The sequence below is a fragment of the Haemaphysalis longicornis genome, unplaced genomic scaffold (assembly GCF_048455015.1).
Source record: "Haemaphysalis longicornis isolate Haplotype H1 unplaced genomic scaffold, Haemaphysalis longicornis Haplotype H1 scaffold_33, whole genome shotgun sequence".
Lineage (NCBI taxonomy): Eukaryota > Metazoa > Arthropoda > Arachnida > Ixodida > Ixodidae > Haemaphysalis > Haemaphysalis longicornis.
The window spans coordinates 3,257,414-3,272,270 of NW_027526346.1; the positions used below are offsets into that span (position 1 = coordinate 3,257,414).

Here is a 14,857-nt window from a genome sequence, read left to right on the forward strand (position 1 = left end):
GCATCTTTGATCTCGAGGAAATAAGCTTTGTTCCTGGGGGCCGAATACAGCGACCTATATTGATTACCCGGGACAACGCGAATTTTAGCTGGTCACATAGTATAACTTCGGCTGAAATAAACAATGCTTGTTCGATTCGCAATTTTCTGTGTTACTTATAAATAAAGATATTACAAAAATAATAATAAAAAAAAAACTCCCAACGTACGCGCCATTTTTTTGCCGATTTCCTCAAAAAAAAAAAAAAAAAGTTGGAGGTGGGCCATACATATATACATCAAGCACTTTATGTAAAAAATTTTATCGTGTCATAAATCGAAATCTATTTTTCATGGCAAGCGAACTACAAGTGGATGCAATAAAAAGTGCAAAAAATTGCGATCATATGCTTTATATGAGCTCGCATTTTAACGTGCACACCGAGAATATAAATGTTATTATTGACCGCAAAGCACTCGTAAACGTCAACACAAATTGTAAATTTAGTAACAACGAACGGGGTTATATAACGTAAAATGCGGTAGCTCCACGAAGCTCGAGACTTGCCATATAATGCATGCGTGTCCGCACCTACCTGACGGCCCACGTGCGGCGCATACGTCGTAAACGTGTACACGTACCTTCCTACGCGCACGTACTACTCACCAGCGGGCTATTAGGCAACCGGCAAAGTTGTGCCGCGGACTCAACCTGCGTCTGGACAGCACGGGGCATTTGCTCAAGATGGTCAAGTTCTTTTCAAAGTTTCACTTGCCGAGTTTCCGTAAGTTCTGGTTTCATTTCGAGCAGACGACGCAGCGGGAATCACAACCCGTTTCGCCGCGCCTCGCTGCTCAGCGCCGCATTTGTAATTATTTTTTTTTTGGCCCCCCTTGGGGGTTGTTTTCCGGTGTATTACTAAGATCGGCGTATATGTATCTATATCTTAGCGCCGTTCCTTCAAACTGGCGAAAGAACGGGTTTCGCTCTTCACGTACGGCTGTGTAGTAGCGGCCCAGATTTATGCCTGGTTTCTGGGTCGAGGGTGCGTTCGGATGTCGGCCGTAAAAAAGGTCCAGTCGCTAGCAGAAGGAATGCGTGAGATTTTCCTTCTAATGTGACGAAACCGGGATTAAATAACGCCTTCTCTCCAGCTTTATGAGGTGCGTAGCCTTTCGAATTGTTTGTCGCGCTATCGCGACCCGTGTTTATGCTTGGTCATGCGGTATCTCGCTAGAATAGCCGTGAAAGCGACTCTGAAGGACCGCTTTCACTTAAGCCTAATGTAGACGGGGGCTGCAGCTTTCGCGTACTTTTCTGCCGGCTTCGTTCGGTCGTCTGCACGCAAGGATGCAGCTGCGCTGCCGCCTTCAGCCGAAGGATAATGCGGCATTTCTTCAGCTTCGGAGCTGTCGATTTGTACGTCTCGGCGGCGCGCATGTTTAGTCGGTGTCGTCAGCTGTTATTTTGAGCATCTGCCGGGGCGCGGGGACTGCTGCTCACTGAGTCACGGTCGACCGTCTGCTTTCCGTTTTGTTTTCTCTTTTTCTTCGTCCGCTGTTCACCGCGGCTCGGATCTCGGCCGGCGATTGTTTCGAACCCTCGTCCCCCATCTCACGCGAGACGTCTTCATTTAATTGAGGAAGGTCAAGCGTGCATTGCTTGGGGGATGCGGCGGGTGTCGCGATGCCGGCGAAGTCCTTTGCTTGGAGGACGTGCTCATGCATCGTAGAGTACCGTATTCAACGCCGCTTTCGTGCGGCTATTGAGAAAACGCAGCCTTCTGTGCGTCCTTCTGAAATGTTGTGTGTTATTTGCACTTCCGCGCGCACACTCGCTCTCCGGTTTATTTGCACGCATGAAGCCCGCAATCGGGGAAGACTGTCAGACGTTAGTTATCTGGATGAATAGCTTTCGAGATAGTCGACGCCCCCTTTGTTTTATCTTTCGGCAGGTCCGTGTCTTCGGAGACGATGTGCTGTAGCTATTGAACGGACGTAGCCAATGCAGACAACACGCCCTTATTGAATTCGGAGCTGCAGCCAAACCGTGTGTCGTTTCTGGTAACGATCTGTCATGAGGTGTCTGTTGATGCGGGGATCGGGGGCCGGGGCCCGTCTATTTTTGGCAACACCGCCCCTAGCCTCTTCTAGCCTTGACACTCGCTTGCTGCCGTCGCTCTGCACGTGCCGTGACTAATTATGCGTAAGATTGCGTAATTATGCGGAACTTAACGCCGCAGCAGTCTATACAAGCAACCCCTTCCACGCCATGGGGCGTGGGCAGGAATATGTGGCCTTTATTTCAAACAAAGACAGCGCTCAAGACGGGACGCAAAGGAGACACACACACAGCGCTGCTATGTGTGTGTAGCCTCCTTCTTTGTGTCCCGTCTTGAGCGCTCTTTTTGTTTGAAGTATGAACCAACAAGCCCAAACACTTCCATTGCTTTTATTTCGTTGGGAGTATTTAGGAATGTGCGGCTTTTTTCAAATGCCTTCACTGTTGACTATGTAGCGCAACTAATTTGAGTACATTTCAAGGTTTGCTTCGAAATTTCAATGTTGCGAGCTTTTGGAACATGTTGAAAATCCGGGTAGTTTGAATTAACCTGCAGCCCTCCATTTTAAAAAGCCCCATGGCCCAAACGTACCTTTGTTGCAAGAAAACCTGGTTTCTAGCATTGTAGCAGGGTTTGTAGTTAGGCAAGTTGGTACATCGTTTAATGAAACAGCACGATACACGGGGAAAAAAGGAAGACGCACTTGTGTCGTCCTTTCTTCCCTTTGTCTCGTGTATCGCGCTGTTTCGTTAAATTCTAGCGTTGTCTTTAGGTCTTTATCGAATGCTCTCGATTGCAACTCTATGCGGGTTCTGAGCATTGGTCAACTCTGTAGGCGCATCGCTTATGTAGCGTAGGCATGTTGAGTCTGTACCCAAAAATGTCCCTTCTCCGCCCATGCAGGGGGTCTTGGCATGGACCACAGGTCAGACTCCAAATGGGTCCTGACCTCCAAAGATGGCGCCGTTCACCCACTGCCGGCAGGGATGATATTCATTGGGCGCCAGGAATGTGACATCCTAGTTGACGTGAGTGGGACCCATTTGGGTCGTCGCGTAATTGCATTTGCCTGCTAAAGAAATGCATGCGGTGGGAGTCGGCAGCAAAACATCTGATACGTCATGTCTGTGTGGATTCAGTTGTACCTTGAGGCAAGTTTTGTATTGCCCACACAGCTTTTTTTTTTAGGGGGGTTTGACGTAGGTGCGGAGCTGTCCAACATGTTGCAATCGTTAACAACTTTGGCCTTTTGCATCTTTCTGTTGTGCCAAAACTTACGATTTTGTAATTAGAAGCCCGAGACTGTATGAAATGAAACTGTAAGCATTGGTACTCGAAGTTACGACCGTTTGAAGTTTGGGCTTTGAAGGCAAAACCATTTTTTTCTGGTTCCCACCTTCCCAGCCCAAACTTCAAATGGTCATAACCTCTGCTACAGACCAGACAGAATGATACTGTTGGTCTTATTGCTCTCCTTGATTTGTGCGCAGTTCACTGGTACCTTGTTCACCTGCATCTCTTCAGCAGTTCTTTCACAAAAGCTGCCAAAAACCTAATATAAAAATCTGAATAAATTCGAATGTAGTCATTTTACACAAAAACAAATTTTATATCTGCTATCAGAACGAAAAACCACATATGTCCTCCAATTTTTATCATCAGAACTGTAAAAATACATCTTTGGTTTGAGTCCGGTGCATCCCCTTAAAAGTGGCAGCACACTGTGGAAGGTTGATGATTATTAATTAGCCTCAATTCTTTGACAAAGTAGTGGATCGGAGCATTCAGCTTGGAGGAGTATCTATGCACTATCGTTATCAGTGCTCCAAAGAGCTTAATACAGGCTTTGTGAACAGTGCTTTAGTGTGGTTCAGTGTACACAAAGCACACAAAAGACCATGTTAATTTCGGCAGGCAACTTACTTCTTGTATGGTTCAACAAAGGGGTGGTTTTTTTCTTGTGTGTTTAGATGTGTGAAGTTGTGAAAAACCTGTTTACGGTATGCATTTTGCGCCAGACCAGAATGCGGCCTTGGTGTGAGAGGAGTCTATTTGTTGGTGCGTTGGTACCTTTGGAACTAACAAGCCATCTTAGATCTCGAAGCATCATTCCCACTCTTAATGTCATGCCCATTTCATTTCGTTCAATGTTTTGCAGTCTGCCAGTGTAGACAAGAGGCACGCCGTAATATTCTTCAACCCGAGCGACAAATGTTTTCACGTGAAGGACCTCAACAGTGTCACGGGGGTGAGTGCGTTAGCAATTACTCAAGTTGTGTCCTGATCCTGTCAGCAGGACATTTGTTGGGAAGTGTTTTTTTTTGTCTCTCCCTCCCAGACCTACCTGAATGGCGTGCGAATACCGGAACAATCCTACGTCAAGCTCAACCACATGGACTCCCTCCGGTTCGGCTATGATATCCTTTTGAAGGTGCCCGTTTGTGAATGTGTTTGTGAATGCTAATTGTTAGCAAAACTGGGAGCTCTGCCAGCGCATGCCTACATTTGGGAGGTTCGTTTGGCAAGTAATCCAGTAATAATGAGTGCAAATTTCCTTTTTCTTTATATTTGTCCAGCTGTAACTCTTTTTTATTTTTTTTAATGCTAAATCGTTACTGGGTGGCTTACCAAGGATTTGTTGTATGCTTCTACGTCCACGTGTGTGTCTACAATTCATAGCAGATGTTGGCGTGCTTGTAAGCAGTGCCGATAAGTTCAAGAACCTTGCATAGTGCAGATGATGGTGGTATATATGCAGTAAGAAGTATGTATGCGTGCTATAATGCATATATACGTACATGTAAAGAAGCACGAGACAGTTTGATTGTGTTTAGGCAGAAGTTTCAGACTGTAAAGACTGAAGCTTTAATGACTGATAAAGACTGAAGTTATAAAGACTGACAGCCTTGACTGCATGCTCGATGCCCACGCCACGAAGTTTTCTGTGTCCACAAGACGACTGACAGCGCAGTGCCTTTGAGTTCCACGTCGCCCAAGAGGACCCCACCGGCCTTCGGGAACGGAGACTTGGTTATCAGAGAGGCAAGTTGTGGGGCTATCTGCTTTAGTCGTTGCTTCTGGCTCCTGTGTGCAAGAGGTAGGGACCATGCACCGAAGCATGCAGTGGCAGGATGAAAAATTAAGTGTGCCGGACACTTCTTTTTTGCATGGTAGGTATCTTCAAAATACGCAACGAAAGCTTTGCCCCGCAGGATTCCGTTCTTGTCTGTAGTCAGCCTTAAGTGCAGAGGACTTTAGGGGCTCGCCTTGTCATCGTAGCTCGCTCGCTGGACCCAAGTAGAGCCCCACGGCGTTCCGCCGTAGCAACTGTCATTGCGGCGTAACCCAGAGGCTTCGAAAACCAAGCAGTTTATGTAGTGATAAGCGTTCGAAACTCGTGAACCGCTGGCGCTTGTGATACATCTCCCCGTTGTTTAGCAGAAAGGTAATTGTAGGTATATTTGAGGCAACATATTCGTAATTAACCGGCAGCACCCACATTCGTTTAGTTAGGAACGCTTGTTGGGTTGGTTCTTGCGACAGGAAGTGAAAATAAGTGGCAGTGCAATGCCGGCAGATGCGGGAGGAAAAGCAAGCACAAAAAGAACAAAACTCCCGCTGGCGCAGTTTCAGGCAGGGGGCGCGCGAGCACTGCGGAGGCGGAAAATTTGAATTGCATTGGGTGGTCGCAGTGAGTGGATAACGGCACTGAGGCCCATTATAACGAATCACTGCTCTGCACTTCTGACAGCTTTCACATTGAGTGGAATGGCCTTTTAAATCAGTTTTTCACTGTCTTTGGTGCCTTCATAGATGGTATAAAGAGGCATGGAAGTTGCTCACTTGGGTGCTGGGTGATATACTATAACTGTGTTCAATACCCCTGGCACGTGGTGTAGTTGAAGGCACATCAGTCAGAGGATTTCACTTGCATTTAGTGACACAGCAAAATACGAGGTAGGGTGCTGTGAGGTGGAATGTCTCAAACATGTTCTTTAACCCTTTGAGGGTCAAATTTTTTCGCCAGCTGCGACCCCCCAGGGTCGATTTTCGTTATTGCTGATTTAAATTCTTCGGATGAATCTGTTTCAAGAAAAAATTATCGTAATTTTTTTAGGGTGACCATAAAGTGACAAAAAAATTGTTTGTGTTGTTAAATATATGTGGTTTATTCATGAGTAACACAAGAAAAATTCTAAATAAAAACCAGAGAGTAACAAGCCGGCACCTTTTGAGCGAATCAAAATCAGATAGACATCAGTTTCGCGGGCGCAAAAAGCGGGAAGCGCCCGGAGGACGATACCAAAACCAACCGCTGCGCGCGCGCGGCCGGATGCGAGAGCGATAGATGGCACACCGCTCCTAAAATACAAGAAAAAGGAGAAAAGAGCCTCATCAGTTTCACAGGCAACCTTGGTCTGTGGCAGGCACAAGAAGCGAGTGGCGCCCGGTAAACGATACCCAGCGCGCCCCATCGTTACCAGATGCACAAGCGATAGCCGGCATGCCGCTGAAGTAAATCGTAAAAAAATAAAAAGAGCCATTGGTGCAAGAAAAAAATTTCATTATTTCCGCAGTGTGGCAGCACATGCCAAGCAAGAGAAGTTGGCGAAAAAGGCACGCTTTTTAGACATGCAAGCAATGACGTACGTGTACGTCATTGACCATTTTGAAAGTGTTTGCCGATGCCCTACATGTACGGCCGTGGCCCTCAAAGGGTTAAACAGGTTTGGTTCAATGCAGACTGATGTGTTTCAGTGTTTGGCAAAGTGAGCTCTCTAATTTAGCTGAAATTGCGTTCATATGAAGCTGTGTAACAGGGCTACTAAAGTGCACGTGGAGGAAAAAATTTACTCGTTTATGTGAGAACCCATGTTCTTAAATGCACCCCCTTACTACCAATGGCCATGGCCTGGTTCACCAAAACGAGCCCACAGTCCGCATACGTTTGTGAAAGTGTTGGGTCATTTAGTGGAAAAGCACCGCTAGCGTTGAGCACTGGATTTCATTTCTGTCTGTGTTTAGCCTCTCTGAGCCAGTGAAAAGAAAAACTACCTGTTCCAGTATCAAACCTGGTTATTCTTGATTGTTAAGATGATGCTTTATCAACATTAAGAGGGCACACGGCTCTTAAAGCTATTTCTTTTGATTTTCAAGTAAATTCTGTGAAACTTGTTAATCTTGCTGCTTGTCCCCTCACTAATTTCAAATATGCCATCATTTTTTTTGGGTAAGTATATTAGTTACCAAGATAATTGGAGACAAGTAGTAATTTTTGGAGGAACAATGGACAAAACAGTGTTGGTCATAGCACTGTAGCAGTGCATCAAAAAACCGATTCTGTTATTGCATTCACCAGTGTTCATAGTATTGGAAAATGTGAAGACTACAGTGCTATGACCAACACTGTTTTGTCCATTGTTCCTCCAAAAATGACTACTTGTCTCCAATTATCTTGGTAACTAATATACTTACCCAAAAAAAATGATGGCATATTTGAAATTAGTGAGCGGACAAGTCTCGCAGAATTTACTCGGAAAATCAGGAGATAGTTTTCAGAGCCGCGTACCCCCTTAAAGGCCAACTGCACTCAAATTTCACGTCGGCCAAATTTATTTTTAATGCGTAGTAAGTACCCCCAAATAAGCTGCGACACAAGTGGTAGCCCCGTCAAACGCCTCGTTAATCAGTCAGAAGCGCTTAAAAAAGCTCCGCCGCAGACCACTCTGCACCTGCCGGCGGATCGCGTAAACAGCCATGACGCGCCTGTGACGTTCCAGCCGACGGTGGCTTCTCCCTCTGGCCAGCCACGCAGCGGGAGAACCGGTCGAGCTCTGCTGCCCCGTGCACGCGTAGAGCTTGCGCGCAGACATTCTCCCGAACTGGTGACCGTCCGGCCGCTCGCTGGACGGCTGTAACGTCACTGCAATGGCCGCGCTCTCCTCGGTTTCGGTTTCAAAATCGCAGATTTTTGCTGGCCGCTTGCGGCGTCCACGTGCGTATTTCAGCTGTTGTATTTTGCATGTTGCTTTCTTTTTAAGCAGACTATATTGAAATAGGGTTTTCAAGAAGTCAAAATTTTGAGTGCAGTTGGCCTTTAAGCCACGTTGAATGTTTCGAGCTAAGGGTTGGACGTCATGTTCACACAGTGTGTGTGGCTACAGATGCTGCCACCTCGCCCTGCTGGCAATGACGCCCGTTCGCACACGTGTGAAATAAACGTGGAAAGTGAGCTGTGATCTGCGTCGGCAAACTCTGAAGAGGAGGTTCTTCGCACACCACCCGAGACCGTGCGTGTGACACATATCCATGTGGGAGATACCAAAGACTGTGTAGCCGGTACCTATAAAGACATGCCCATGCTGAAAGAATATCGCGACTGCAGAGCATTTAGTTGGGAGCCAGTCAAAGAGTGGTCTAACAGTGCCTAACTTGGTCTGAGAAAATGAGCTTTGACAAGGCATTCAGCTTGCGCATTTTATGTGCACTGATGCAATGATGGCTGATGATAATGTGCAAAGTGACACGTCTGTATTTTGTTTTATAAGAAATGCTTCTAGAGGGCTGCTGCACAGAAACAAGCATGGGTATTCAGGATGTTCCTGAGAAAACAGTCCACTATACTTGGTTACAACTCAAGAACGGCACCACCTCATGTAGTGTGTCACTCCGCCAAAGCGCCGGACCCGTGACGTCAGTGCGCACGCGTTTTGAAAGGGGTTTGCTATGAATGCGTGATATTGTCTGCCTTGTCTCAGGCAGTTTGTTTCTCGTCACTGGAGTCGTTTATAGGCATATTAAGTCCAAAAAACCAAAACCACGTGAACGGCTCACGCCATGTTCAAAATATTCCCAGTAACGCCCTACTTGCGCCGCGCGGAGAAACATCCGGCTATGGTGATAAGGCACAGCAGCAACTTCCGGTGCCGTTTTTAAGTTGTCACCGAGTATAGCTAAAGAGCTTACAAACCACCAGTGAGAGGGGGACCTCCAGCATGGGAAAACCCTTGTTATTTAGGGACCCAAGGAAATGCCAACCTGCGGTGAATATTTCGACCCTCTGAAAACCAATTTTGTAAATGTCTGACTACAGAGGCTGGCGGGTACAGAATATCACATTTAAAGTGTGTGCTTGCGGATCGCAAGCAATCGGTCAAAATTGTCAGTTTTGAAATTGAAATTGAGAAAAAGGAAATTGAGGGAACTCTGGCCATTGTGGCCAGGTGGAAGTTGACCGCCAGCAATTGACATCACAGAAGAACTGAGCCACCATTTTTGGAGACCGCCGTGGCAATAACGCAGCTTTAAAACATGTTCCAAGCCACGTTTGGAGTCGATAATTGCGCGAAGGCATCTATGACATCTCGCAAAGTGCATTGTAACAGCGCTGCCGCATGCATATTTTAAGTCGGTCGTTGATACGGAAGTGTCGTCACTCACAATGTTCGATCTGACTGAAAAAAGGGCAGCAACTCCACTCCGTGGATAGTAGCGAGGGTGCCGAGTACGGGGACTCGAAATGACATTCAAGTTGCGTCCCGAGTGACATCCGATTTACGCCCAGACCGTCATTCAATTTGATCCGTGAGTTGCACCTTGATTATTCCCCAAATGAAACTGCAACTCGCAGCTCAAATCGAATTTCGCTTGATTTTCGCTTGATGGTGGTGTGCACACGGATGGACGCGGACGGACATTGGGAGGTCCTAAGGTACTCCGCACCATTACAGGTGAGGGAGTAAGCTGTTTGACTATCGGGTACGAACTCACGGTCATAGCCCAGTGGGTAAGACGACTGACACTAACTCTGTCTGGTCTACCAGACACGGGCTCGAATCCTTCCGGTGCCTGTGTGATTTTTTGCAATTGTAAATGCTATGTGCACGGACGTGGACAGACAGTGTGCAGTCCTAAGGTACTCCGCACCTAAAATGCAGGATTCCGGCGCGAGCAAGACGTTTGTCCGCGACAGCCCAAGTTCCGACAGCTCCGACGGGATGCTGCGCCGCGGTAGTAGCACAGGTCACGACAGAACGTTCGTGTGCGACAGCCCGAGCCAGGGTGCGTCTCAGCAACCGGCCAGTCCCCCGGCCCTTTCCTCGACGCCCTCTCCGCCGGAGGACGTCGTGCCGCATCGGATGAAGCTCTCGTCGCCTCCGAGCCCTTCGACGGCGGTGTCCTCTTCCGCGCCTTCATCCCCGTTGAAGGCTCCCCCGTTGGCATCGACGCCTCCGAGCTCAACGTCCCTGACGTCGTCGGCCTCTCGGGACGTGCTGTCTCCATCGGCGAGGTCTTCAGGCTCGTCTCCTGGCTCGGCGGCTGCCTCGCATGCGGGGTCCAACTCGGCTAGTCCTCAGAAGTCGTCTCCGAGTTCGCCGCACAGCGTGGGCCAGGAAAACGCCGTCTTGTCTCCTGTCTTGCAGGTGCCGTGTACAGGTCCTTTTGCCCTGATGGGAGGCGTTTTGTCGAGTGTGGTCGAACCTCGATGTGAAGATCGGCGTAAAAGGTCTTTGTGGGGTGTGCCTTATTTTCGGTTTTTAAGGGGGGACACTTGTTTGGGGGGCATTTTTGCTATTTTTTAACCCATGTGCTTTAGATTTACCCATTGAGTGTACTTTAACATCCTGAGCACAAAAATGAAGTCAGTTTTTGTCTATGATTTAACAAGACTTGCTGCTGAGCTAGTTGGTACACGTTTACAAAAAAAAGAAGAAAACGTGGCGCAAACGAGATGTGGACGAGAGAAGATACGACATATCTGTCTTATCTGCGCTTGTTCACGTCTAGTTTGCGCCTTGTTTTCTTCTTTTTTCGTCTATGGGGTGTAAGTTTGGAGTTGTGCAACATGTTGTGCCACTGTGTTTCGGGCAATTTTTTTCATTATCAACGTATGAAATACCCGAATAGCTTTTATCCTTTTGTGCTCTAGAAGGACCAGGGAGCGCAACTATAACACAGCGGTAATTTTAGCATTGCTACTGCGAATGCTGTAAACTTCATGCCACATCATCAATTACCAATGTTTTTGTAAAACTAACTGCAGCAAAAAGAAATTCTATACTTTTGTGGTTTAAGTGCAATGTTCAGTTCATAAGCTTTCGAATGCAGCAAAAATGGTGCAAGTCAAACCAGTACATCCCAAGATATTGTCCCCGAGAGTTGACCATGTGGGGAAAAAAATTGGTTCTGAGAAAACAGGGCACGAAGTTTGGAAACATGGGCAAAAATGGTCATTTGGGGACTTCAAAGGGCGACAGCTTTGTGAATAGTTGTGATACAGCTATGACATTTTGCAGGTACATTCTTTGGGACCTGTAGACTGCAAATAAAATTAATACAAAAATTTATTTGTTGGCAAATTTTCGGTGCTCAAGACCAGTGTCCTCCCTGTAAGGGGCCACATGGGCCTTTGATCAAAAAGTTTATTTTTACAGTTATAATGATAAAAAGTGGGGAACATGTGTAGTTTTTCATTCTGATTGTAGGTATAAATTTTTTTTGTGTGTAAAACGACTACACTGAAATTTATTCAGATTGTTACATTTCATTTTGTGACAACCATTGTAGAAAATCTGCTGGAGGGATGCAGCTGAACAAGTTGCCAGTGAACTGTGCTCAAATTAAGGAGTTCAATAAACCTAACATCATCATTCTATCTGGTCTGTAGCAGAAGTTCAGCCATTTGAAGTTTGGGCTTGAAAGGTAGGAACCAGGAAAACCGGCTTTGCCATTACAAAATTACCACCGCATACAGAATGGTGATTTCTCCGTTGCTAGGCAGACAAATGACTAAAGAATGCAACGTTGGAAGAATTCTTTTCATTGAGCTATTTTTGGTCACTTTACAACACGGTGAACTTCGCTTCTCCCGCGCTCTTCTAGAAATGGCTCACAGGTGGTGTCAGTTGAACACATTAATCATTTCCCAAAGCCTCCATTTAAGAAATTTGTTTCCAACATTGTGTTCTCCACACATTGAAGTATCAAAGGCAAAAACAGTTAGTTGTACCTGCTCTGGGTGCAGAGATTCCCGAGGGCGAAATGCTAGCTTAGCGTTGCAAGAACAGTGCCATTTAACCATCGAAATCTGCGCGAACTGAGCTGTAGAGCGCACTTTAAAATGCTATTCACAGTAAAATATGGCGCCTTATGATGAGGAGATTCGAAGACTGACAGAAAAATGGCTGTGGATGCCGCAAATGCCATTTTCCAGAAAACGATTTTTTTTGCCCATCTTTCGGCCCCAAAGACCTTTAAAAACAGCCATGTGTAAGGATTTCGTCGTGCGTTAGAAATCCCCAGGTAGTCGCGATTCGTCCGGAGCCCTCCACTAGGTGTGCCTCACGACCCAGGTGTTGAGGATGGATGCGAAGAAGTCCTTAGATATTGACAGGATTGGGAAGCAGGAGATCACAAGGGAAAAATTATTCGATAATACCAGAGGGAGTGCATTGGTTTTTGAAGCCTGGGCGGGTTGCTTGCGGACAAAAACGCTTATCTGCGAGCCTGTACAGGAAGAACTGTGCACAGGTTGCGGCACGGAGCCAGAAACCATGGGGCATATTGTAACTGAGTGCAAAGGTATTCCAGTCCAGACCTCAGTGAGATCCATCTTCCGGAAGCCCTTGGCTTTAAGGTTAGCGGAAAAGTGAATTGGACAGCAGTAGAGGTTAGCAAAAGAAGGTTAGAATGATGGCGGGAAAAGAGCAGAGAACAATCTGGGAAGACATGCAAACATAGAAGTTATATTAGCACAAAAATTCGATAAATGCTTTTTTTTTTTTTTGCGAGGTGATTGTACAGTAGCATTACGGCTGAGTCCGCCGGGCTACGCCACCCCGTTACAAAGGGGAAGCCGCTAGGCATCATCATCGTAGGTTAAACTCCTTAATCAGTCAATCAATCAATCAATCAGTCGACCCTTCTTCCTGTTCCTCTGTCCCCAAAGGATGCAGACTCCCTGGAGGACCTGAGCAGAACGGAGGACTCGGTGAGCACGGTGAGGGAGGTGCTGCCGGCAGGCCAGCCGCCTCCCAAGCCAACCACGCTCACCTGGAGGCCACTGTACTCAACCGGCAAGGATCGGGCCCCACCACCACCACCACCACCACAAGCGGAGAAGAGCTGTGAGTTCCCGAGATACGGTATAGCCATAGCCCACTTATAGGTGGTATTCGTTGAAAAGTTTAGCTGTCAATTTCTTCGCTTGGCAACACTGGAAATGGCCACAGACATGGCCGATGCGCCACGGACATGGCGCAGCTTGGGCCACTGCACCCGCACGCCGAAGAAAAAAACACCGGCGTGCGTCGTCTGCTCCGTTTCAACCCGATCCTCAACGGTAGCATCAACAGAGATGTTATTAATCGCACTCACATTGTACACGAGGCAATACTTTGTTTCAGTGAGGTAGAGTTTGTAACGGGCAACACAGTCATGTGCTTAGCACAGACAAGTACCGCCATCCCGCAGGGCCCGACGTAATGAGTGACAGCGCTCTCGCACGGTTGACTGCATGCGCGCCTCGCCAGTGAATACAAGCAATAGGCCACTTATAGTGAACCCGGTTATAATAAAATAGCGGCTATAACAAACAAGTCTTCTTTTCCTGTTACCATTTGTATGTACAGATTTTGTGTCCAGATATAGCGAAAGGCGGATATAACGAACTGATTTCAGTTTCCTGACGTTTTCGTTATGAGCAGGCTCGACGGCACTACTCCCATCAAGTGAAGCTCTGATTGTACATGGCTGGCAACTCTTTCTTGGTACACGGACGTAGCTTGAGAAAGCCGAAAAGCGGCAGTATTTCGCATCCATTTGAGCTGCACACAGCGAAGCAACGCGGGGAACATTATACTGGTGTTTGGTGAGGTAGGAATGATGTTCTTACTGAGCACGAGGATGAGGGTTCGATTCCCGGCCGTGGCGGCAGCTTTTCTGATGGAGGTGAGAAGCAAAAACGCCCATGTGTATGAGATTTCGGCGCACATTAAAGGTCCCCAGGTGGTCAGAATTAATCCAGAGCCCTCCACTGCGGCGCGCCTCATCGCGTGCGTTGCGTCGGCGCGTTAAACCCCGCAATCAGTCAAATCAAAGGAATGATGTCCGCCCTGTAGCGCCTGATCTCACAACTTGTGTGATAGTCATAGGAGGTGGAATGAATGAGTAGGAAGGATTACTACAAGCGGAGTGAATCACAGCCCGCCCTTTTCTTTCCCATAAGATCTTGTGTGTTTCGTTGCCCTTGCAATTTTTGATTTGCATATCAGAGGTGATGATAAATACCTTGAGGCTTCCTAGTTTTTAACAGCCGAGCAGTTGTAGCTGCCCATAATGTGTGGCACGGAACGAATTAAAAAAAAAATTCAAGAAAATGCTGAGCACTCGTGAGAGCACGTTTTTCGGCGACCACCCAGCGTCCCTGGCACGTGCAGTGGCTTTAGCAAAAAAAAGAAAAAAAAACTTTAGCTCTGTCATCAAGCACTACCGCACATCTAATGTTTGGCATGAGGAACACGACAGTATCGATGAATATGACAACTGCTACTAGCACCGTGGAAAGCGATGATGGAACGTGTAAATAAACAATTTCAAACTTGTACAAATGCGTGGTGGTGTGCCCTTCAGTGCTCATGTATAAAGAAATCCTGCAGCTTCGCTATGGTTCAAGCCTTGCGTGACTTAGTGCAAGCTTCGCCAGTTTTTTGTTAACTGTGCTTTTTTAAAAAATTGTGCACCATAAAGACTTGTAGAAATCTTTGTTGATAATTTCCGCGGGTTAACCCACTTGGTGTGATTTCAAGGGTTTTACAT

At 46.9% G+C, this 14,857-nt stretch overlaps 1 protein-coding gene across 2 annotated transcripts in view; it reads left to right on the forward strand.

Moving 5' to 3' along the window:
* Nucleotides 1-604: 604 nt before the first annotated feature.
* LOC144177887 (uncharacterized) overlaps nucleotides 605-14,857 on the forward strand; it is a 35,065-nt gene continuing 20,812 nt past the window's right edge. Inside the window, exons 1-7 of one of the 2 annotated variants that reach the window (XM_077705474.1) lie at nucleotides 605-763; nucleotides 2,945-3,069; nucleotides 4,200-4,289; nucleotides 4,380-4,458; nucleotides 4,971-5,083; nucleotides 9,979-10,464; nucleotides 12,990-13,167. In XM_077705474.1, the coding sequence (XP_077561600.1) occupies nucleotides 724-763; nucleotides 2,945-3,069; nucleotides 4,200-4,289; nucleotides 4,380-4,458; nucleotides 4,971-5,083; nucleotides 9,979-10,464; nucleotides 12,990-13,167 (1,111 nt within the window). In that variant the 5' untranslated portion in view covers nucleotides 605-723. Of the gene's footprint in view, nucleotides 764-2,944; nucleotides 3,070-4,199; nucleotides 4,290-4,379; nucleotides 4,459-4,938; nucleotides 5,084-9,978; nucleotides 10,465-12,989; nucleotides 13,168-14,857 lie in introns of those variants that run through there. The other variant, XM_077705473.1, reaches the window with a different exon arrangement.